We start from the raw sequence: 25,851 nt of genomic DNA, 5'->3' as shown, positions 1-25,851 counted from the left end.
CACAGATTTTATATAATGGGACAGTCCTATTATATCAAGGAATATAATCAGTATTATAAATATACAATATAGAATTATAAGAGACGTGTAAGCAAAGCTTACATCTATAGGTAAATATAATAAAAGATCATATTTACATACTTATATGATTATATACTATACACACTTATAATAAATGAATTGGGAATGCTGTGAATCTATCATTTTAAGCTTTCATATTCCTACTAATGTGTCTAAAAGTCTATATATAAAACAATTCACTAGTCTGATGTATAACAATTCTAATGAAATTTAAGAGAAATAAAATACTAAAATGTATAATAATAAAATAAATTCAATCTGTAAGATTCACAACACTCTATCTTAAATACCTACTTAATAAGAGAAATAGTTACCTACAATAAAGTAAAAGACGTCTATGTTTTAAAATATTAAAGCATGCTTTGGCTGTAAACTTAGTCAAAAATGGATTAACAAAAACGTTATGCATTTTCTCCACATCAGATAAGTTGTCAAAATTATTAACAATTGTTCTCGCAGATTCAAATAGGTCTTCCCTGAATTGTAAATAGAGTGGACAGTGTAACATAACATGTATCTCATCTTCTACAGTATCAGTACAGTTAAAACAAGTTCTTTCATGTATTGACAGATTTTCATACCTCCCCGTTTCCAATCTTATCGGTGCAACACCGCATCTAAATAATGCCATAGCTCTTCGATAATGAAAAGGCAAATGTTCTTTTACATAAGTTTCAGTTTCAAAAACATTCTTGAACATTTTATATGTTCTTAGCTTATTTCTACCATTTCCTGATATAGATGACACACACTCTAATGATTGTTTCCATTTATTAACTTCTACATCAAAAATTTTTTCCTTAATTTTTGTTACAATTACTTTAGTATTCACTTGATTTGTGTTAAAATAAATCTGGTCTTCAAAATTAATACTCTGTAACATTTCTGTAATTCGAAAAATACTATTCTTGAATATGTGTAAAACTGAATGTTTTCAATAGCAGTGTGTGAATGAAATAATTATTCACAAGTTAAAATACCAAAATCCATTTAGTTGAAAAATATCTTTAAACAAAAAATAATAGAAAAAGTGCCTTTTTCAGGATTCGAACCTGGATTTACATTTATGAAGCAAACACTGTACCTGTGACTATGCTATTAGGCTGAACTGATAAAAAATGAGTAATTGCTTACTGGTTAAAGATTTTGGTGATAGTATTCTTTTATATCAGAATGATGGACACCCCTATCTGTCAGTATTGATGTAAACACATTATAAATGAAAGGAATGGCGAAATCGAGCTGTATTAGCCTGGTATTACTGTTATACTGGTATTTTTGTTGCCAATTATGATTTTTTAAAAAGTGGTATGTTGACATTTCTTTTCCTGCTTTTATTGAGGCAATTTGATGTTTTATACTCATATAGTGGGTTATTATAACAGTAGTGATGAATGATGTGGTATATAAAGCTATTAGAAGTTTAAAATGGAGTAAAGTTTGGAATATTATGCACATATTCTTTCCGTTTAGTGCCAGTGGTTTTCTTCTCCTGTTTTACAGGGACTTGTCACCTTATATCACCCTGGTTGACTTAAACGTGACCATAGGTTACTGTAACACTAACAGTTTTTTGAACCATGGTTTTGGTCTACGGTGTGAAATTTTGAACGATGCTTAAAACGTGATTGACTACATTTGTGAATGCCTCTAAAACAACTTTAATGCATGGTTAATAACCATTAAAGCATTAAGTATGCTATTACAGAGAATTTAAAAGTATGTAGGCTGCTCATTGAACAAAGTTAAATTCTTATATAAGCTAGAAAATAGCTTATTTCAATATAATAAACACATTACAATCTTCCACATAAATGATTAATTATATAAGGGTTCTTTTAAAACATCCTGGGTTAAGTATAAAATGTTTATTGTCAGATACGTGACTGAATCTTAACGGATGAGCGAGGTTTTTAGGACACAGATATGTTTTAAAGCTAAATCAATATTAAGTAAGGATTTACTACCTTTTTGGTATGTTTAAAATATTTTATTTGTAATATTACATTGATAACTTTTTCATAAAGTAATTTCACAGTTATTTACAAACACTTTTTTTAATTATTAATTTATGAAGCTTAAGGACTTTTTTTTGCTGTAAAGATGTGAAATATGATTGTATTAAAACAATGGTATTTGTAATTTCTAATTTCAGTGATTGTATATTATTTCTAATTTTAGTAATTATGCATTAAATTTATTTGACATTATGGGACAAAAAATATTTTTTTTCAGATAAATGTTCATTTGATGTAGGTTAAGACCACTAATCTTTGTGCAAAATTTTAGATCATTCTCGCACTTCGTTTTTCCAGAATGATTGTTCAAATTGTAAAAAAATGACCAAAATTGAAAAGCGTTTATTAAATGCTTTTCACTCAAATCGGGCTAAGAAAAGCATAAAAATACGATTTTCAATTTATTTCAAAGTATATTTCTTAACATCTTTGCATATATTTCTGTATAAATGCCCCAGCTTACTTACGTAAGAAATTCAAATGTTATGTTATGCTTATGTATTGTTATGACTTTAAAACCTCAGTGGAGTCCCTTTAAGCAAGTAAATCTGCTGAGATGATAAATTAGAATAAAAGCTTAATATTAATATTAAATTTCTTGTAAATTTTTGTTATAAGATATTTAACTTACAAAAATAAAATTTCACCTAATGTAAACATTGTGTAAATTTATAATACTTTGACATTCAACAGAATAATATTATCATTATTTATTTATATTTTAGGCTTGTTTCATAACAATGTGAATTATTTTAATAACAATGTGAATTATTTTAAAGAGCTCTTAAAAGCTAAAATATATATTAAAACCACAAGTCTTAAATTTATAGACCTGCAGCTTTGAGTTTAAGTAGGTCAGATGTTTCACCCAGTTAAAGTAAACAGATTATTTAAATCTTTATAAGAACTAGTCTTGTCCAGCTTCTATTTTTGGAGTGGTTCTGTAAAAGGATGTGGTATCTGAAGCTGAAAAGATGAAGTTAAAAAGCCAGCCATCATTGTTGCGCAACAGTGAGCCAGGTCCCAATAAAAAAGGATTTAGTGTTGGTGGGGTGGCCTGCAACAGTATAAGCAAGGTAGAGGGAAAACCCCATTTCATGTAATATAATCAAAGATCTTGTAAACTGTCATCATTTGATAACAATATAATAAAATACATGTTCAGTTTAACAAAGTAAAAGTAAAAAAAAAACTTAAAATCTGTGTTGGATTTCTTTCTTGAAATCAAAATTTACTGTATTTTTATAAAAATAAAGAAAAATTGTTCTGGTGAATTGATCTAGTTTTCCAATAAAGTGATTTATTCTGGTAAAGTCTGAAAACTTTCATGCCTTAAACATGCACAAAATTAAAAGTGTCACTTGGATTATGATTAACTTGGATAAACCCACATTTGCCAAATTCCGTATTACAACTATTATGTATTATGTACCAGTTATTATGACTAAATGCTTGACAGATTTTACTGCATGAAAAGATGAAAATATTAGAAATATATGTACAATAATTTAATATGTATAGGTCTTTAAAGTTAATTGAGAGGTAAAATAGAACCTATGATACACATCTTTTAAACCTGTTTCTCATGGAATTTGTATAATAAAATGACACTCTTGATTTACTTTGAATGTAGAAAGTCCAATCATTAATTTCTGAATTAAAATTCAAAAATTGAGCAACCATCTGTATGATTATATTAAAGTGATATTTTGCTAATTTTTTCATTAACAAGCTGAGCTGCTTTGAGTGTATATTTCAAATGATTGACTTTTATAATGTTGATTGACCAACAGTTGATATTGTAATGTGTTTAGGCTATAATATAAATCTGCCTAATCAAAAAGACTGTATAAATTAAATGTTGCAGGTAAATACTGGTGGATATTTACAGAAATGTCCCTTTTTTTATTAAAATTGAAGGAATTATGAAAAAATGTAAACTTAAAGTCCTGTTCATTTACGGATATACACTTAGCATGGGCATAATGTCACTTTAAAACCTTTCACTGCCATAGGGACGGCTTAAGCTGTCCCTGTTATTTTCGGCGTATTTGCCATATGGACGGCTTTAGCCGTTTCTATAATAATAATAATAGTAATAATAATAAATTAATAATAATAATAATAAAAATAATAATAAATATAAAGAAAATTATACCATCGACAATAATTATTATTATACTAACAGATTTAGAAACATATATAATTATTATAATACTAATAACAAATAATAATAATTATATTAATTAATAATATAGTAATTTCTTAGAAAATCCTCCGGCAAATAGGTGAACAATAAAACAATAACCCTCTGGCAGCGAAAGTGTTAAAGTTCAATTAGTTGTCATTTATCTTACCCAAATGAGGCTTTTTAGATCCTGTATGTTGTGTGTAAAGTGGTTAACCACACACAATAAAATTATATATATATGTATTTAAATTACTACTATGACGTCATTCCTTTGTTCTGACCGTACTGTATTTTTAATACAGTACCTGTAGGTGTCCAATATTAATGTGTAGGTCCAATATTAATAGTGTAACACATTAATATTAGACAGTGTGCCGTCTCGTATGACCACAGGATTTTGTGGAAAATTCTCCAAATAAAAGAAGAACACAAAAAGAAAAGAAAAAACGAAAAAAAACAGAAAAAAAACAACAAAAACGATTAAGTAATTTGTAACCTCTTGTCTCAGAAGTTAGCACGAGGAATGATGCAATGTCATTCCTTCGCCCATTAAGCATTTTACTTAATTTTACGAACAGAACAATACTTAAGTCTTGTTCTCTGGCTCATTTAACGAATTATTATTCCAAACCTACTGATTTTCGATTTTCAAGCTCTTAACATCATATCACTGTTTAAGCTTTCCAAGTGAAAGACAGCGAAGCGTCAGTTAAGATATGATTTTTATGGGATTAATTTCTTGTCTATTGTCCGTTTTTTCTGTTTTAAATACATGTATATGTTAAGTTCTTAACATCATATCACTGTTTAAGCTTTCCAAGTGAAAGACAGCGAAGCGTCAGTTAAGATATGATTTTTATGGGATTAATTTCTTGTCTATTGTCCGTTTTTTCTGTTTTAAATACATGTATATGTTAAGTTGACAATCATACATGATTTGCTTTATTGTATGTACGATATGTTTCAGTTAGGTCAACTTTTTAAATAAGGGTAATGGTCAACTTTTAAATAAAATTTTAAAAAAAATCGGTTATGTTTGACTGCTTATATAAAGAAACAATTCCAGACTCCTGTGGTATGACAAATATGAATTCAAAAGTAAGAAAATATCATTTTGTTGCATTAATATCCAAAATTTAATATTCGTGATAGTTGTAGTAAAGTAAAAATATCATTTTAACACTAAATCTTCTTTAAAGTCATAGATTGTTTCAGTCAATCATTTAAAATATTTGTGATTCAACACAAATTTGAAAACATTTCATTTTTATTATTCTTTGTAAAAATCCCAAATGTAAATTCATGTATACTGTATGTGTGTAAGTCCAACATTTTGTGTAACTGGTATATTTTTTGTATATCATTGTGTTCATGTACATAATTGGTCATATTTCAAACACGAAAATTTCATGCTACAGACATTTTGTTATTCAAGAGGCTACCTGTAGGGTTTTGCAAGTAAGAAAAAGATAATTGCTTAAACATTAATATTGTACATTTCTAGCTCAAAAATACATTATTTCTAATTTTTCGATAGATAACATGATATTTGATAGTAAAAGTAGTAATTTAAGTAAGATATAAGCCTCAAACTGACCAATAAGTAAAATATTGAAAACCCTTCGGCGCTATGCGCCTCATGAAATTCAATATTTTACATATTGGACAGTTTTCGGCTTATATCTACTACATAATTATGCTAGTAATACAATTTTCAAACATCAAATAATATTTAAAATATGTACTGCAAATGTTTGTGCATATTATAATATTATGTAATCATTAAAATATAGTCATTCATTTCTTATTGGAAAATTTAACTCAAACTTTATAGAAAATCAATTTCTAATTACCTCCCTTTATTTACATGAAATGTTAAATTCGGTAATATCTTTAAAAATAATGCTTTTTGGAACCTATAATAGTGATTAATCTTAATTTGAGCATCATATTTATGATTTAAAACCATAAAAACATTATTTTACAGGATCTATATTACAACACCAAGGGCTCTGGGTAGGGTATACACTCAGATTATGTAGCCTCTGTGTTTAAAATGCTTTGAAAATGTTTCTTTCAATAATTGATTTGTTTTGTTCTGTCTTGAAATGTCAGTTTAGCTTTGAAGTTACAGTTTTATGATCTTTTCAAAAGAAACATAATCCCTATATCCCAGAATTGTTCTTTGTAAACTAAATGATTTGTCAACCCACATACAAATTTTATCTTGTAAATTTTCTATATTTTCCAAGTTTTCTTTTACACATTACACATTATATTTATGTTATACATGTAGCTGGATGTTATGATCATTTAGATATTGTTCCTTTTTGTAAAAAGTTATTACATTTGAGGTAAGCAGATTTATTAAAGTGTTTAAGTTTACATAAGCTATATTGATAGTAACACATTGTAGTTAAACAAATACATTTTTCCTTGTAAATGTAATGATAAAATTGTTTCTTTTGATTTTATGAAATATTGTAGGACAAAACACGGGGGAATATTTCCTTCTGTTATGTACATAAATATGGAAAATATAATATTATATTTTTGAAAAATATTTTCAGAGGTAATCAAGAACCGCCACCATGCGCAGTTTTATGTTCATTGATAAAGTATTGCTTGAAGATTTCTGCTATACATGTATCATATGAAATAGTGTACATCCTAAGCAATGTGATAATATAAACTCTACATTTGCTCCCAAACTTCTCTTATGTTGAAATATTATAGTGAAATTCATAAAGTTATAGAAACATATATTAAATTATTGAGCTATGAATATGTAGCTAGAAAAATGCTTCAGGTAAATTACTAGTATCATAATGATAAAAATGCATAAATTATGTAGATCAGGTTAACCATAATGTAAGTAAACTGTGTAGTTTAAGTAGTTCAGTACATTATCATAAAAAGGTTTTTTACCAATTAATAGTGAATTCCACAGGAACTTGAAATTCTATCACTATTAACGATAATATGCAAAATATACCCCCTATATACTATAAAAAACATGTGTTTTTTTTATGGTATATAGGGGGTATATTTGGATATTATAATTAATATTGGTTATTTGATAGAATTTCAAGTTCCTGTGGTGAATTCATGCAATAATTTCAATGATTTCATATCCTTTCAATGGCCATAGTGGCACCTACTGTGGCAGGCTGTCAGATTCCATATTTTCTCTTGTTTTTCTTTATTTCTCAAGTTAATGGCCTATGCATAACCATAGCACCCTGGGCAGGATTTACATGTAAATCCCCTTCAATCACATGCTCTGTTGTGCATATTTGTTTTACACCACTAAATCATATGTTCATATGTACACATATAGTTTAAGTGCCATGGACCCCAATTTAGTATCTTATGATATATACTGAGAAAGATTACTTTAATTAAAGGTTGGGGTCTCTATGAAAATGCTTCTGAAATTGTTTGCCACTCAAAGAATATATTAATAAAAAATAAAGTTTTTATTTTAATGTAATAAGTAAAAGTAAAAGCTTTTTATTAAATGTTTCAGTTTGAATAAATAAATTTTAAAAAAATACAAAACCATTGTACATTGTACATGTACATTTCATGCTCTGAGAGGTTGTAACTGAATATGCTAGTAAAAATTTTTGTAGGGTACATACTGATATAAATTAATTTTATTCACTGTGATAAATAGTTTAAGAGCACTTTGTTCATTGTTTAAAAATTGATGTTCAGGTTTTATGTCTGTAAGGAATTTTTATCCATCTTTGTATAGTCTTGATAAGTTGTTGGTAAGTTGATAATATACATGTATTGGTAACAAACATATAATATACATGTATATGTAAGATGCTGAGTATAAACTTATGAACTTTACTGGAGTGCTAATGAAATTATCAATGTAATGTAAATATAGGAGCATTGGAAATATTCATACCTATTACCATGACAGATATTGGAGTTCAGCTTAAGCAGAGTCAGTATTTCGATGAATTTGGATTTGATAATACAAGTTCCAATATTTGTTTGTAGCACTGTTTTTTTTTACTTTTAACTTGCTTTGTTTATAACAACGAGATTTGGACTTGGCTTTGCCTTGAAAATCGTTATTTCAGTGTAAAAATACATTTTGACTAATTGGCATCTAACGGACGCAGGTTAACTGAAGTATGTAAAGATCTGTGTTTATATTTTCTGCATTGTAAGCTTAACAAAAGGGTAATTAAGTAAAAAGAAGAGGATAATATCTAATGGTAATAAAGACAAGAAACTTAGTTGGTAAATGTTAACGTCTTGTATAATAGTTTTATTTTCTCACTTTAACATGTTTACATTTAACCTGCACTTTTTAACGGGTGAATAACTTTATAGGACATGTTAAAAATGTATAATCTAGGGTTACAGTGAAAAAGTAAATTTTATAAAAAAATGTCATACTACAAGCCTTGCTGTAAGGGGAGTTCCAGATTCATTTAATTTATGTCACATGCTAACAAAATCATTGTTCATATGTCAATATGTTAACAATGAATGCAACTGTGAATTATTTTTAGGGGCTGTTTAGTTACTTGTGAATGATAAGTGCTAAGTGATTCCAAGTTGGAATTATTGATTTCCTCAATGAATGACAGAGAAAAATATATAAGAGCAAATTACAGCAATTGCCTTAGAAACAGTATGTTTTATATATATTTCAGGGAATTTAACATGAAGATTTAAGTGAGATTGTCAATATGGAGACAATTATGTATCAAGCTACCATTTTTCTGGCCAGCATTTTAACAGGTATGTTCTTATGATTCCTTTAAGTTTTTGCTTCATGTAATTCTATATTGTTGTTTTTAAATGATTTATGAATTGACTTTAGACCTTGTCAATTTTCTCAAAATTTGTTTAACTTTTCTAAACATTTGACAGTTTGTCCAATAAATTGTCAGTTTGCTTGATTTTTGTCAACTGTTTACCAAAAATTAGATTTCGTTAGTCAAAAAAAGGAAATTTGTCATTCTACTGGAACTTTTGTCAGCCTGTTGAAAATTTGTGTTTAGTGTCGCAATTTGTAACTGAAAAATAATCATTTATGGTTAAAGTTGATGATTGTTTTTTAATGTCAGAAGCTGTTGAGCTTTGAGACAATGTCTTGATGTAATATTTCTTGAGAAGACTAGCTGTTAAATTGTATAAATATACATGTCAGTAAGTTGTGTTCAATTTATGAATTCTGGCTTTAAAGAAACCAATTTAAAAGAAGATGATGCTTTTCACCACTCTGAGTATTCTCACTTCTGGACACACTGGATATAGTGATTGTGTTTCTGTTAATTGAGATGACAGTACATTCATATGTACCAATTAAAATCACATGATCTTTTTCATCCTTATAATTGCTGAATTTTAGAAATGGACTAGTTTGAATTTGGTTACAGTCCATTGAGCTGTTTCAGGGATTTCTTAGTATCTAAATATAAATAAAAGTAAATTAAACATCTGGTAAGGCTGTATGTATGAACAGTTGCTAGTGGCTTAGATTTACTATCCTTGCAAGCATTTTAATGATAATTATTTAATGGTTGTTGTTGCAGTTTTCGGCCAGACAATAGAAACAACATCCCAGACAATAAAGATTGAAGTTGGTAAAGTGGCCCAATTTGAGTGCAAAGTTAAAAATCTTCAACCTTCACAAACTGTAAGTTGTAAAATTCAGTGATTTTTGTGTCAATTATTTATTAATACAGAAGTTTTTTATTTTCAATTGATTAATTATAAATATCTTATTGGTAGAGTTAATTTTTTCTATATCAGCCTATATGCAACGTGCAACTTTAAACTTGAGGTTACGGTCCTCACATTCATTTATATCCTATATTAAAAGAATGTTTTTCCTTTAATCTTTATCATAGTCAATGAATAGCAATCACTGTGTTCAGAATTTATGATACAGTTATTTTTGTGCAATGTTCAATTCCATAGCTTCAGAGTAAAGTAAAACTTCAATATGAAAAGATAAACATCATCCTTGGGTTATTTTTATTAGCTCGACTTTTTTATGAAAAGGGGAGCTATCCTACTCGCCCCGGCGTCGGCGTCGGCGTTGGCGTCACACCTTGGTTAAGTTTTTCGTACCACCCCACTTTATTTCAGAAGTATTACAAGTATGGCTTTGAAACTTACCATACTTGTTCACCATCATAACCTCCATCTACAGACAAGAGTACATAACTCTGTCAAGGTTTTTGACAGAATTATGGCCCTTTTTTGACTTAGAAAGTGTATTGAGCTTGGTTAAGTTTTTTGTACCACCTCACTTTATTTCAAAACCATTGGAGGTATTGCTTTGAAACTGACCATACTTGTTTACCATCACGACCTTCATCAACAGACAAGAGGACATAACTCTGTCAAGGTTTTTGACAGAATTATGCCCCTTTTTTGACTTAGAAAATACATTGAATATGGGTAAAATCCACTTATTGCCTTAACCCTTTGAGATATTGCTTTGAAACTTTTAATGCTATTTCACATCATTACCCCATCTGTACGCAAGAGAAGGTAACTCTGTCAAGGATTTGTTTTTAAAAAATTAAGGCCTTTTATCGACTTAGAATCTTGGTTAAGTTTTTAGTACCAGTCCACTTTTTGACTGAACTGTTTGAGATATTAATTTGAAAGTTGGAATACTTGTTTACTATCACAATCATGATTCCCAAACATGTCCAGGAGAAGGTAATTCTGTCAAAGATTTTATTTGAATTATGGCCCTTAACTGTCAATGTTTTGTATTATAGGCAAGCACTAAAAAACTTAAAAAATCTAAAAAAATTCATTCCTATCCACTTGTTCACTTTACCATAAATTATGTCATATAAACATTGCTGTAATATTCAAGGGTATCAAACAACTAGTTATTTTTCTCTTTTTGTACTTGAAATTAAAATCAGTAGTATATGCATATTTCACATTTTATCTCGCCTATTTGATTGGTGGACAAGTGACCAGCTACGGACAGAACACATAGATTCTTGTATTGCCTTTTACTGCAAAAACTTTTTTTATTGGCAAGCAATAAAAAAGTCGAGCGCGCTGTCTTACGGACAGCTCTTGTCTGACTCCTATTTACTCCATAATTATCACAAGCACTATGTTCTAGTTTTATTGTTGTTTTTGTAGGTAAAATGGGATTTTATTGACCACAATATAACTATATCTAAAGGATCTGTGATACATGCTGAGAACTATGAGAACAAATATTCAATATATGGACCTCAAGGTAAACATTTTAACTTTACTGTCATAATTTTAGAATTTTAATTATTTATATATTTTCATCATAATAAAATGTTTATGTTTTAATTTTTTGGCTGAACAATTCTTTGTTGTTTCAAACTAAGTATTTCAGTAATTATGTCTTGGAAATTGTATCATATCTGTGACTGTTAAGTCTTATTCAACACAACGTCCCAAGAGCTATTTATTATGTGTCTGTGACTTTTGTTTCTAACCAATTGTCAACTTTACTAATTTACATATAGAGAGCAGACCACTAGATTAGAGGTTTCGAAAGTTTTCCTTATTGTTTATCTATTTTATCTATGGCAAATTTCATTTTCCACCTCATTTTGATTAGACAATTATATGAAACCATTTATGTAATAATAACATAATTATTTAACCTTTAGAAAAGCTGAAGGCTGAACTGGCATCCGCGCAGTCTGATCAGGATCCAAAATGTTCGCTTACAAACTCTATAACAAGTAGAGAAACTGATAGCGAACAGCATGGATCCTTATCAGACTGCGTGGATGCGCAGGCTGGTCTTGATCCATGCTGGTTGCAAACCCACTATGTTGGTTTTGTCATGACGCGGCTCAATTATATTATTTCAGATGGAGGGGGATACTGGAACTTGCAAATATATCCAGTGTTAATGACAGATGCTGGTACATACAAATGTTATGTTGATGGTGCTGCAGATTCTGTGAAAGTGATTCACCATCTGCTGATTGCAAGTTCGTATGATAATTACAACAGAGAACATTATAATCATATGTTAAACATACACATTTTTAGTTTGTCTGTAATGAAAGCTTAAAGCATTATTGAACCATTTCTAGTGTCAGCTTCACCAAACGACAGTAGCTTACTGTTATATAGAATAAACCAATACTGGTTTCCTATAAAGAACCAAGGTTATGTGACCCCAATAAGGCTTAGGCCCACAATCCTTTGGTTGTAGAGCAAACTTCTTAACCTTTATAGGCCACTGCTTTCTTAAATTTTACAATAAGCAAAATTTTTTATTCAGTTTTGTAAACTAGATGATTGGCATATCTTTTTTAAAATTTAACACAAATATACAAGATAAAATTGCAATAGGTTTGATATGGTGAATGAGAGAAGGTCATAATATCTTTGTAGTAGTACTTGTATTATCTTGTTTTACATTGTGGTTTATTTTTTATTTAATGTTCTCACACTATTCATGTAACAATACAACAATTTAACTACAAGTCCAGCATTAAAATTACTGTATCATATGAAACCAGTGAGGTATCTAGAATCTCAGATGTACTGGTATTAATTTCAATTTATTGTAATTAGTTCATTTTAAAGCCTAACATTTATGACATGTTGTAACCACAATTTTGGTTTTGTGGTTTGGTCTGATGGTACTTTGTACAGTTTCATTGTACATATTTATTGATGAAGAAACAGTTCTACAAAATATATTTATACCCCCGCACAACAAAGTTGTAAGGGGGGTATACTGGAATCAGCTTGTCCGTCCGGCTGTCCGTCGGTTTTTTCTTGTCCGCCCAATAACTTAAGATTCCTTTTACCCTTAGTCTTCATATTTGGCATGGAGGTTAGTCATGATTAGTAGATGACCCCTATTGATTTTGAGGTCACTAGGTCAAAGGTCAAGGTCACAGGGGCCTTGACTTCAAAAAGCTTGTCCGCCCAATAACTTAAGATTCCTTTGACCTACATTCGTCATATTTGGCATGGAGGTTAGTACATGATTAGTAGATGACCCCTATTGATTTTGAGGTCACTAGGTCAAAGGTCAAGGTCACAGGGGCCTTGACTTCAAAAAGCTTGTCCGCCCTATAACTTAAGATTCCTTTGACCCACAGTCTTCATATTTGGAATGGAGGTTAGTCATGATAAGTTGATGACCCCTATTGATTTTGAGGTCACCAGGTCAAAGGTCAAGGTCACAGGGGCCTTGACTTCAAAAAGCTTGTCCGCCCCTATAACTTAAGATTCCTTTGACCCATAGTCTTGATATTTGGCATGGAGGTTAGTCATGATTAGTAGATGACCCCTTTTGATTTTGAGGTCACCAGGTCAAAGGTCAAGGTCACAGGGGCCTTGACTCCAAAAAGCTTGTCCGCCCAATAACTTAAGATTCCTTTGACCCACAGTCTTCATATTTGGAATGGAGGTTAGTCATGATTAGTAGATGACCCCTCTTGATTTTGAGGTCACCAGGTCAAAGGTCAAGGTCACAGGGGCCTTGACTTCAAAAAGCTTGTCCGCCCAATAACTTAAGATTTCTTTGACCCACAGTCTTCATATTTGGAATGGAGGTTAGTCATGATTAGTAGATGACCCCTATTGATTTTGAGGTCAAAGGTCAAGGTCACAGGGACTTTGACTTCAAAAAGTTTGTCTGCCCAATAACTTTAGATTCCTTTGACCCACAGTCTTCATATTTGGCATGGATGTTGATCATGATTAGTAGATGACCCCTTTTGATTTTGAGGTCACTGGGTCAAAGGTCAAGGTCATAGGGACTTTGACTTCAAAAAGTTTGTCCACCCATTTACTTAAGATTTCTTTGACCCACAGTCTTCATATTTGGCATGGATATTGATCATGACTATAAGGTGACCCCAATTGATTTTGAGGTCACTGGGTCAAAGGTCAAGGTCACAGGGACCTTGACAAAAAAAAGCTTTTCTTCTCAATTGTTAAAGAATGTCCTGTCCGCAATGTATTGATTTTGACATTTTCACATTTGAAGCATGTAGAATACATAACTTAGCAATGCACTGGCTTAGTAACCTCAGATTTGGCAGGGAGGTTGTCCTTGAGCTCTAAATGGCCACTGTTGATTCTGACAAAGTGGTATGCGGGGGTATTCACGCCATGATAGTGGCAGTTCTAGTTTTATCTAGAATGATGAGTTAGTAAAGTAAGAAATTGAATGTAAACTTGCTTATTATATATTTGTATTTTCTATTTGTATAGATGCACCCCCAGTTCCATCTATACCAGCTTTAAATGTCACAGGTAGGAATTTCATTTTTGTGTAAAACAAAAGAAATGATAATAGAAAATGCAAAATTGGGCTTTATTCTGGTTTTTATCATCAAACATGATCAATATCCTATTATTATACAGTTGATAGATACATATCACATTCTGATGGGTTGTATTATATGAGTTTCTGCTTAAAGTGTTTGTGCCTGAAATAATGTAGAGTTGCACCTGAAGCCTTCCTCTAATAGTAAAGCTGTAAAGTCGCCATATGACATACACTGTGTTGGTGTGACATAAAACACAACAAAAAAGCAACAACAAAATATTGCTTGAATGTTGTTGATGTACAACTTTACGCAACCAAGATACTATCCCTCAGAATAGCACACTCATGCATGTCATTTTCCTTTTACTGTACATGTACAGCATCTGTAAATTTGTATAGAAAATCTTAACAAAACTAAAGGAATTATCTGCCTAAAGAAATGATGTATGAACATCGATGCACATTTGTTATGTCAGAAAATAGTCAACAAGGTGTTAAGCTAAGTATAAAAGTATAAAGTGAATATAGTCAGACCTGTCAATGGAGACCAGACCTTGATGAATGGTAATTCTGGCCTGTATAAGAAGCTTTAATTGAATGTTCCAATTTACAAAAGGTCTTGACACTTTATAGACCATTTTTCCTTGATTTTGAACTAACTGATTTGGTAAAGATCGTGTCATAAATTTTATGATTCTTCTAAAAATAACAAACATTTACTCACAAGTTATATAATGTTCCAATCAGTGTTGCTTTAATACAATTATTATTTTACAGATACTGGTCAGATAAAATATATGTGTTTCTGTCTTTGAAATGTTTGTGAATGTTTCCTACTGCATTTCTTTTTTTATGGGTATATTGTATGGCCTGAAGCACATGTTTAACTGTATTTGTATTTATTGTTAAACCAGAAGCAAACTTTCATGTTAATTTTGTGATATTGTCCTGAATCAAGAATATATTATGATATATATTGTAGACTGTTGTGTTACAAATGGAGTAGAGAAATGTGCGCTACCATTCTGCGATACCTCTACATCAATCTTGGACCTCATTAAAATTACAATAGCTGATAATGGTGATTGCATCTCAAGAAATATTCTTCAAATTCTCAAATGTGGACAAGGTAAGTCCTAGTTAACTTTTTACCTGCTGAGTTTCTTAAATGGACTTGTCTGGCTTCCCTTTTTAGGAACTGTCCATTAATGATTTTGGGGATATCAAGATAAAAAATTGAAGTTAGTATTAGCCAGCAGTAATGAGTCTGGTCAGGCTACATTGATGTGCAAGCTGGTCTGGCTAATAATCACATTCTGTTTCAGCAGGATTAGGTTAACGTTAAATGTTGTTTTTTAAAAACTTATTGTATCCCATGATTGATTGGTGTAGCATAATGTTTTACTTATATTTTATGTCTGATTGGCTTTCTTTGGCTAACTTTAAAACATGTCCATGACATGCTCATTATAAGTTTACGTGAAGCTTTCCTACATGTTCCAAGTTATGTTTTTAAAATTAAGTATATTCTGTATTCACCTTTAAGGAATTTTGTGTTGTGAACATTGGCTGAAAATTATAATATTTCAAAGCCTACTGACAATTACTTAAGTGAAGAATAAACAAATTTATATAAGCTGCCATAATACATGTGCTGCATGTTTGTATATATAATTTTCATTTGGCTATCATAACGTTTATATTATTCATCTTCACAGCAGCTGTTAAGTCATATTCATAGTAGCTCTGGTTACATATGTTTATAACCATTTATACTGGGCCATATAACCTGTCATAACTCTTTATCACTATGTTATATTCTGGTGATAATTGTATTTTTAGATGGAAGGAACCATTTAGGATGTTGTATGCGTAATGGACTGTCAGATCTGTGTCAGAATCTGTGTAAAGGTTGGGGAGAAGATGATGGCACAGATTACACATCATGTATCAGTGATGCTCAGATAATGTCCTATATAACTTGTTTCAAGGAAGGAAATGGTGAGTTTTCTTGTTCCAAGAAATATTGGAAAAATACATGCTCTTAGTTTTGTATGATGCATTGTTAAAACACAGACACCTTACATAAGTGTCTGTGTAATGTATACAGTAATTTAAATTAATATATAAACATATAATACTATGCTCTAGTAAATGTAGACATTTTAAAAATGAAGTACATTCTGTATTCGCAATGAAACAAAATTTTATTTCGATGCTTTCTTTAAAACATTTTACAGTTAGTGAAATTATTTCATTTATAAAGCGAAGTAGTAACTTTTACCTCAACAATATTTCTCAATTCTGTATGTCAGTTGTAATTTCTGTATCCTCATTTGTTTCAAGATTATATAGGAGTTGGTGGTGTTTATCAATCAGCCAGCGTGTTTTGTCATCAATCTAACATGTCAGAGTGAACATATACCACGGGTTTAAACTTACACACTTGATGGACATAGACATAAACAGTTTTGTTTCTATTTTCAGCATTGTTACCTAGTCCTCCTACTGATGTGTCAGCTATAAATACTGGAAACTCTCTTCTTGTTACCTGGCAACCGCCTCATGACAACCCTGATGTTGTTGTTGGTTACAAAGTCCAGTACATGGAAGAGGGATCTGATGTTCTAAACTCTGTAAGGAGTACCTAACTTGCATTTTTAAACTTGTCCTGAAAATATAATATAAAGATATCATCTGCATTAATAAATAAGATGTAAAATTTCTGAATAAATGTTACAGAATGTGATACAATTTTGCCAGTCTTAAATAACTTATTTCTTTGAAGTACTATTAACCATAGTTGCAAGTAGTATAGCTAGCTTATTCATGTAGATTAATTTGACTGTTTACATTTGCTAACTCACTCTTTGTTTTTCACTACTTAATAATGGATTGTCCCCTAACTTAAAAATGTATTTGTCCATATTCAAATAAGGGGAAGTCCATTTTAAAAATGATGAGCTGATAATTTCAATTTTTTGTGAAGACAAATGTGTAGCATTTCTTTCAAGGATTTGAGAATTACTCACTTTTATTTGCATATGTTAAACATTCTAATTCTATATGGTTGAACTTGGTCCTTTTAACATAAGATCTTAATTTCAATTAATATATGTCAATTGATTAATATATGTCAATTAATATATGTCTTTACTTCTCTAGACATCACTTTTACGTCTTAATTCACTTGTGAAAGAGTTGACGAATCTAGAGCTGAATGTAGTGTATGAGATACAGGTAGTTGCTATAGCAAGCAGTGGAGCCAGTCAACCATCTCTCCCTATACTGAAGTCTACTGCAGGTTAATATGAGCCGCGCCATAACAAAACCAACATAGTGTGTTTGCAACCAGCATGGATCCAGACCAGCCTGCGCATCCATGCAGTCTGATCAGGATCCATGCTGTTCGCTTACAAACCCTATTTCAAGTAGAGATAGCAAACAGCATGGATCCTTTTGAGTGCGCGGATGCACAGGCTGGTCTGGATCCATGCTGGTCGCAAACGCACTATGTTGGTTTTGTCATGGCGCGACTCATATATTTTTAATATTGCATGGTTATAGGAATTGTTGTCATACATTCTTAATCAATTCTGTGAATGATTGTAACAATCATGACTTTACGTTCCCTGGTAATTTCAAAATACTTTATCTTGCTTGTTTTTGTAGTCAGGAGAATATCTTTACAGTTGGCTTGTCAATTTCTGTGTCAGCAAATAGCTAACCAAGGACAATTTCAAATTCATAACACCAACAACAACAAACAACTTTATTGCAAATAAAACATTATTACAATGTTTATAGCAAAAAACATATATCCACATTTTATGAAAATGAGATCTGTCATGGAATGAAAAAAATAACAACACAATTTCCTGAAAGGTCTTAAAATACCATGGCAAACCTATTTAAAGAATTCAGCAGTGTTGCATTATATGCTTAATACTTACACTGCTGAATATGAGTGATGGACTTGTCTATCTTTGTATTTCAGAACTATTCATGAATAGCTTCTCCGCTTTCTTAATTTGAATTTTGAAAGTGAATAGTTAACCTAAGGAAATTAGTCACACTATTAAACTATTTAACTCCACGAAAATTATACATTATGCAGAAATTCATAAAATTATGATATGCAAATGAGTCTGACACTTATTTACCACACTATTGTATTGTAGTAAGTGTTTCTTCTTTACCATCCACAAATGTATTGTTCTGTTGTAAAAATTCAGTTGAAGTCTGGAATAGAGAAAATTAAATTCTTAAAGAATGCCCAAAAATGGCAAAATTGAAAATGTTGCAGACTAAATTTGATGTAGCATGTTTATAGATGGTAGTTATGGAATAAAATCATTATTATATTGGTATATCAAGGCATGCTTTACTTTACTTTGGTCTGTTAATTATATTCAATAATTCATGTGTTGCCATCTTTAAGTTAGTCTTCAAGATCCACCTGTTACTTTAATGATCTTTATTCACATTTCAGAGGTAGTACCACTATCAAACTACACACAGACAATACAAGGTATGTTTTATTTTTCAGTCAGTTTGTTTATTTTGTTGAGTTTTAAGTCACACCAACACTGTAATGGTCATATTGTAACTTTCAAGTTTTATTGGTGAAAGAAGACTTCAGGTGCCCCTCAGTGCATTATTTCAGACACAAGTGGGCACCAGAGTTGAACCACTGCATTCCAAAGCTTGCTGGATAGCTTCCTCACTTGAAAAAAAAAATATATATAATCCCTCATGGAGTTTGAACCCACAGCTGTGAGTGGCAAGTGATTTTTCAGAATTAATATAATGAATCATAACTTTTAATCCCATTGAAGCATATACATTTTTTATAATGTACTTATATGTATGGATTATTGTATTAGAACACATTTTTCTTTTATTTATTTTCGAGAGTTTTTGGATACACCTACATTGCAGAGAGGTAAAAGTTACTGATTTTATTCATTTAGCATTTTTACTCTTACTTTTGTTAGAAATTCTGCCAGGTGATGTTGACTTATTTGAAAAATGTATGTAAAGCAAACATTTATACCTGAGTTAGTAATGCTTTTATACCTGAACATGAATGGTAAAGTTTCATCAGTTATTCTGAATATTTGCTGATCAAAGTTTCAGATAGTTTCATATTTTGTTAATGATAAGGATCATATTATCTGCATATTTACATGTAATTTTCCAGATTGCTGTAAAAAATACAATGTTACCAGTGATTGCCAAGGTTACTGTGCGGCCAGTTTGTACTACACTGGTGGACATCCTGACATGCTAAAATGTTTATCAGAACTTGATATCATTTATCAATGTATTGCAGGTAGGATATACTTCATATGTTACTTTATAAACAGCATTTATTTATAATAATAAAATATACAAAGTAATTTGACTGGCTAGTATTCCCTTTTAACTTATAAGAGGAACAGTAGTCTGGAAGTTATTATAGCAGAAACAGTAGTTTAGTCTTTATTATTGGAGGAACAGTAGTATAGCAGATAAATTATAACATAAACAGTAGTCTAGCAGTTGTAATAGAAGAAACAGTAGTCAAGCAGTTGTAATAGAAGGAACAGTAGTCTAGCAGTTGTAATAGAAGGAACAGTAGTCTAGCAGTAATTATAGCAGAGACAGTAGTCTAGCAGTAATTATAGCAGAAACAGTAGTTTAGCAGGTTTTATAGCAGAAACAGTAGTATAGCAGTTATTATTGGAGAAACAGTATTGTAGCATATAAATTGTAACATAAACAATAGTCTAGCAGTTATAAAAGAAGAAACAATATCTAGCAGTTGTAATAGAAGGGACAGTTACCTAGCAGTAATTTTAGCAGAAACAGAAGTCAAGTAGTAATTAGAGCAGAAACAGTAGTTTATCAGTTATAATTGGAGGAACAGTAGTGTAGCCGATAAATTATGACATAAACAGTAGTCTAGCAGTTATAATAGAAGAAACAGTAGTCTAGCAGTTATTTTAGGAGGAACAGTAGTGTAGCAGTTGTAATAGAAGGAACAGTTGTCTAGCAGTGATTTATAATAGCAGAAACAGAAGTCAAGTAGTAAATAGAGCAGAAACAGTAGTCTAGCAGTTATTATTGTAGGAACAGTATTGTAGCAGATAAATGATAACATAAACAATAGTCTAGCAGTTATAATCGAAGAAACAGTAATCTGGCAGTAATTATAGCAGAAACAATAGTTTAGCAGTGAATACAGTTTTATCTAAGCTTGTCATTTATTTGTTTCATAAAAGTTATCACATGCCATTACTCGTTTTTAATGTAATATAACCAGTATACATGTATATTTTTTTAATACAGGCATTCAGTATAAACCACCGCAAACTCACTTTATAAAATGATTTTAGGCTTGTTTCATTTAATTCTATGTCAAATTACAATTTTGTCAGAAATGGTTATAATCATACAAAGTTGATATAATTGGACAGTGTCATGTAGAGGTCTACTGTTAATTTCAGGGCATGGCGACCACTCCCCATGCTGTATGGTATCAGGGGTACCAAGTGAATGTTTAAGTTTATGCAAAGGGGAACCAATCCTAGACTGGAGTATTACAGGGTGTCTGAGCTACATGAACAGAATATCAGCATGTTTGATTGAAGGCTCTGGTATAAGAAATTTTTTCAGTATTCATTCATTTTTTTCAGAAACCAAATTAAAAATGCTTTTAAAACAGGCTGTATGAAAGATTGAAATATTGTTGCTAAAACTTTACCATCCTTAATTAGTATTTAGGACATGACTTGTAGGCTGTCAGTAACTTAAGGCAAGTCATTATTGTCCTAATTTGTTCAAAGTTCAAGTTCCATTGAATAGTTTATTAGATAGTTTCAATATTTACCTCCCTTACCAAAAGTGGCAGTGATTTTTGGGGTCAGTATTCTATATAATTGACAAAATATGAAAAAAAATCTAAATAAACAGCAGATTTAGGTGAATCATTAAATATATAGTTATACTATGAAGGAAAATATTATCATAGCACTAAAAGATTTTATCAGTTTTTAGCTTTTGTGATCGCTTTTCATCCGGCGTCCGTCCGGCGTCTGTCCGTCGTCCATCCCTAAACTTTTACTTTAAATGACATCTCCTCATAAACCACTAAGCCAATTTCATCCAAACTTCACAGGAATGTTCCGTTGGTGGTCACCTTTAAAAATTGTTCAAAGAATTTAATTCCATGCAGAACTCTGGTTGCCATGGCAACCAAAAGAAAAAACTTTAAATATCTTCTTTAAAAAATCCCAAATAGCTAGAGCTTAGATATTTGGCATGAAACATCTTCTAGTGAGTGTCTACTAAGTTTGTTCAAATAAAAGCCCTGGGGTTAAAATTGGCCCCGTCCCAGGGGGTCATTGATTTTCCCTATATGCATATAGTAGAAACTTAAAAAATCTTCTTTTAAAGAACCCAAAGAGCTAGAGCTAAGATATTTAGCATGAAACATGTTCTAATGGGTGTCTACCAACTTTGTTCAAATAAAAGCCCTGGGGTCAAAATTGGCCCCGCCCCGGGGGTCATTGATTTTCCTTACATGTGTATAGCAAAAAACTTAAAAAATCTTCTTTGAAAAACCCATATAGCTAGAGTTTAGATATTAAGCATGAAACATCTTCTAGTAAGTGTCTACAAAGTTTGTTCAAATAAAAGCCCTGGAGTTAAAACTGGCCCCGCCCCAGAGATGTCATTGTTTTTAACTATATGTGTATAGTAAAAACTTAAAAAATCTTCTTTTAAAAAACCCAATGAGCTAGAGGTTAGATTTTAAGCAGGAAACATCTTTTTGTTGGTGTCTACCAAGTTTGTCCAAATAAAAGCCCTTGGGTTTAAATTGGCCGTGCCAAAGGGGGGGGGGGAGGTCATTGTTTTTCATTATATGTGTGTAGTAAAAACTTAACATCATGAAACATCTTGTAATGGGTGTCTTCCAAGTTTGCTCAAATAAAAGCCCTGGGGTTTAAACTGGCCCCGCTCCGGGGGCCTATATACAGGTGAGCGACCTCAGAGCCATCATGGCCCTCTTGTCATGAAGATGGAAGAATTAGTGAGAATTTTATCTCATTTTAGGCATATAATATCATATTGGGAGTTACCCTCAAAAAGGCAGACCGGGGATGTTATAATTGCTATTTTAAAAGTAAAGATCTATACCTTGTATTTTCTCATGAGGATGCTGTTTAACTTTAGCTTGTTGATCATTCACCTCCTGAATTTGTGTAATGAACTTGCCCCCTGTTTTGAATTTGGAACAATCCATTTGAATATTTAGGGATTTTTATTTATAAAATACAAAATTTGATCTGCAAAAGGGCATATAGCTTGGTCATACTGTAGAATTATCACTTTCAGTTCTAGCACGTTACAGTATAGCAGGTCTTGTGATTTATATTTTTATATTTCAGTTATGATGCCAGACCCGCCACAGAATACCCGCATACTTGCTGAAACTGTAACTGACACGTCTGCTGTTGTTGCCTGGGAAGCTCCAGGAAACTTTAAATCTGGAGATGAATATTTAGTCTCATGGAAAAAAGACAAGGATATTTTTAATGAATGGAAAAGTGTAAGTTTTGTTTCGTTAGTAGTTTTTTTGTTGAAGTTATAGTTTAATCTCTAGACAGGCATTTTCTTTCATGTAATATAGTTAGAGTCATGTATTTACATCAATACCAGGTCTGTCTCCTGTCTTAATGTTGAAACTCGTAATTTTAAAGGCTGTTGGTCTAAATAACAGTGACAGCTGTTTTTTTAGCATTCTCGGGATAGTCTTTTAAAAGTAAAATAAAATTTGGAATTACTCATTTTTATTTAACTGCAACCTAGATAGCAGTGTTATAGCAATAGCTAAGAAGGTGAAATGTCAGGACTCACATTTTGTACCTAACTGTCTGACTATCTCATTAGGTAGAGCTTTGGATTGTGAATCAGGCTATCTGGGATTGATTCCCAGGCAGTGTAGGTCACTTTCATTGTGATTGATCATGAAATCCTTTTTACGGTCATTTACACTTTTCTTCTGCTTTGGCATGTACAGAAGTTATCAGTTCCTTGCGAAAGTTAAGACAAATAGTACTGGTAAACTGCTTGACAGCCTGCCCAGGAAAAATGCTGTGGCTGAACTGTGCTCTGGTAAATTCATTGTGGCTTACTGCTGTGATTTGGAGTGAAAACTACAAGCACCACCACCACCATTTTGTACCATAAGTGAAACAAGTGACTTTCATTCTTGATGCTTCTAGCATTTAAAAGTGAGAGACTTGGCATCTTGTTTCTTACTCTTTGTGGTCATAGATTGCAGTATTGACATTAATAAGGCTGGAATTCTTGTTTTAATGCAGATTAGATATGTTCGGATATATTATTTTTGAGTATCATCATTTAGTAAGAAATAAAATGTATCACTATATCTTTATTTATAATATTTCAGGCAGAAATAAAGTTTGGAACTACATACAAGATTACAAATTTAGAGCCTGGAACCAAATATGATGTTGTAGTATCAACCGAGAATGAGAATGGTTCCAGTCTTCCTGAACTTACCCTTATTCTTATCACAGAAGGTTAGTTGATATGTTCTGACATAGAAACTGTTGTATACATCCTCTGAAATACGGTTTAACAGATTTATCTAAGCTCGACTGTGAAACAATTTCTTGCAACTTATATTAATTACTTTTGAATTTGCTTCCTGGAACCAACCAGTACTGGTGTAATATGAAGAAACATTGTTATGACTTGTTTAGGGCTCGAAACCATAATCCCTGGGTTGAGAGGCAGACACCTTAATCACTACATGCACTAGGCCACCTCTCCCCTTTGAAATATTTATGTAATACTGATATGTGGATATTGAAATTGTGTGTTGTATTGCCTATAAAATGGGTCAATTATAAAGTCAGGGTCAACATTTTACATGTATCCTTAACCTGCTAAATTTGTGCTAGGATCTTACGAATTTACCCAGCTTTGAATTTGGAGCAGTCCATTTAAAGTTTAAGGCATTTCAATATCAAATTAAATATTGATCAGATTATAACATAGAGCTTTGTCAAACTGCATGGATTTTAAGGTTGCAGCCTGACCCTATACTGGTAGCAAAGGCATATCAATTTCAGGTCCAGCAAGTTTAGTGTTCATTTAATATACACAATATTTGTTTGAAATGAATTAAATTTCTAAGATCTGTATTTGTTCACATTTATTATGGGTATGTTCGTTAATGTAGAACCCCATAATCTGATCCCCTTAAACTAAACCCATTTTCATGATTTGAAAATTTAAAGGTTGACCCTAAATATTTTAAAAAATGTTAAAAACCCACAGACTGGAAAATTTGGGTTTTTATTTTTAAAATTGAGCTAAAATTTTTTAAAAGATTAATATCATTTTCCCATGACATAGTTTTAAAAATTTTTAAATACATTAATGATGTACGAAAAAAATGATTTGGTATTTAGATATTTTAACCCTTGGAAACATGAATAATGTTTTTTTAATGCCTTTTAAAGATAATTTAAGATTTTTTAAAAAAAATACATCCCATTTATTTATTGTTGTTAAAAGCAAAAACAGAAGGGCCAGTAACTGTTTTATAATAAAACGGGAAAGATTTTTTATAAATTTATCTCAAAAATTCATAGAAAAAACAAACAAATTTATTGTTAAACAAAACAATTTTTTTTTGTCTTAAAACCTTTTTTAACATACTTCTTGAATGAAATTTTTTAATTTTTGTGCAAAATATAGAAAATTAATGCCGGGTTTTGGGTTTTAAATTGGAGCAAATAAGTAAATTTTTAAATTTAAATTTAAAATTAAATTTTTATGTTTTAACTTTTTAAATAGCTATAAATTCTTGTTTTGTTTTTTCTGAAGTTTTAAAGGGAAAACAATAATTTCCTCTGTGGGTTTAAATTATCCATCCAGTTTTCCAGATTTTAAATACAAGTTTTTAATTACATGTATGGTGCTCTCTCATACTTGAAATATTTTCATTGACAAAGAAATAATTGAGCAGCGTCACGACAAAACCAACATAATGGGTTTGCGACCAGCATGGATCCAGACCACCCTGCGCTTTCCCGGCAGCCCTGATAAGGGGGAAAAACCCAAAAAATTAAAAAGGTTGGGGCAAACAGATTCCTAAAAACCAAAGGGGGGTTTAAGGGAAGGAAAAACCTGGTAGAAACCCCCGGGCCCCCCCCCTTGGGGAAATTCCCTACAACTTCCCC

The 25,851-nt window shown here is 31.2% G+C and overlaps 1 protein-coding gene across 1 annotated transcript; it reads left to right on the top strand.

Annotated features, from left to right (window-relative positions):
• The first annotated feature begins 1,942 nt into the window (after positions 1 to 1,942).
• On the top strand, positions 1,943 to 24,185 carry LOC132759022 (Ig-like and fibronectin type-III domain-containing protein 1). The gene is made up of 15 exons (XM_060750745.1): positions 1,943 to 2,033; positions 8,973 to 9,060; positions 9,858 to 9,961; positions 11,443 to 11,542; positions 12,159 to 12,281; positions 14,530 to 14,571; positions 15,570 to 15,716; positions 16,430 to 16,588; positions 17,075 to 17,223; positions 17,753 to 17,891; positions 19,080 to 19,118; positions 19,791 to 19,922; positions 21,079 to 21,228; positions 23,023 to 23,183; positions 24,048 to 24,185. Exons 2-15 carry the CDS (start codon positions 9,009 to 9,011, stop codon positions 24,183 to 24,185), a joined length of 1,635 nt encoding a protein of 544 aa, XP_060606728.1. The 5' UTR covers positions 1,943 to 2,033; positions 8,973 to 9,008.
• The last annotated feature ends 1,666 nt before the right edge of the window (positions 24,186 to 25,851 follow it).

Source organism: Ruditapes philippinarum, unplaced genomic scaffold, assembly GCF_026571515.1.
Source record: "Ruditapes philippinarum isolate M1 unplaced genomic scaffold, ASM2657151v2 ctg3315_1_1_1_1, whole genome shotgun sequence".
NCBI lineage: Eukaryota > Metazoa > Mollusca > Bivalvia > Venerida > Veneridae > Ruditapes > Ruditapes philippinarum.
Note: the sequence above shows the minus strand (reverse complement) of the source record. Positions and strands in the feature narration are given on the sequence as shown.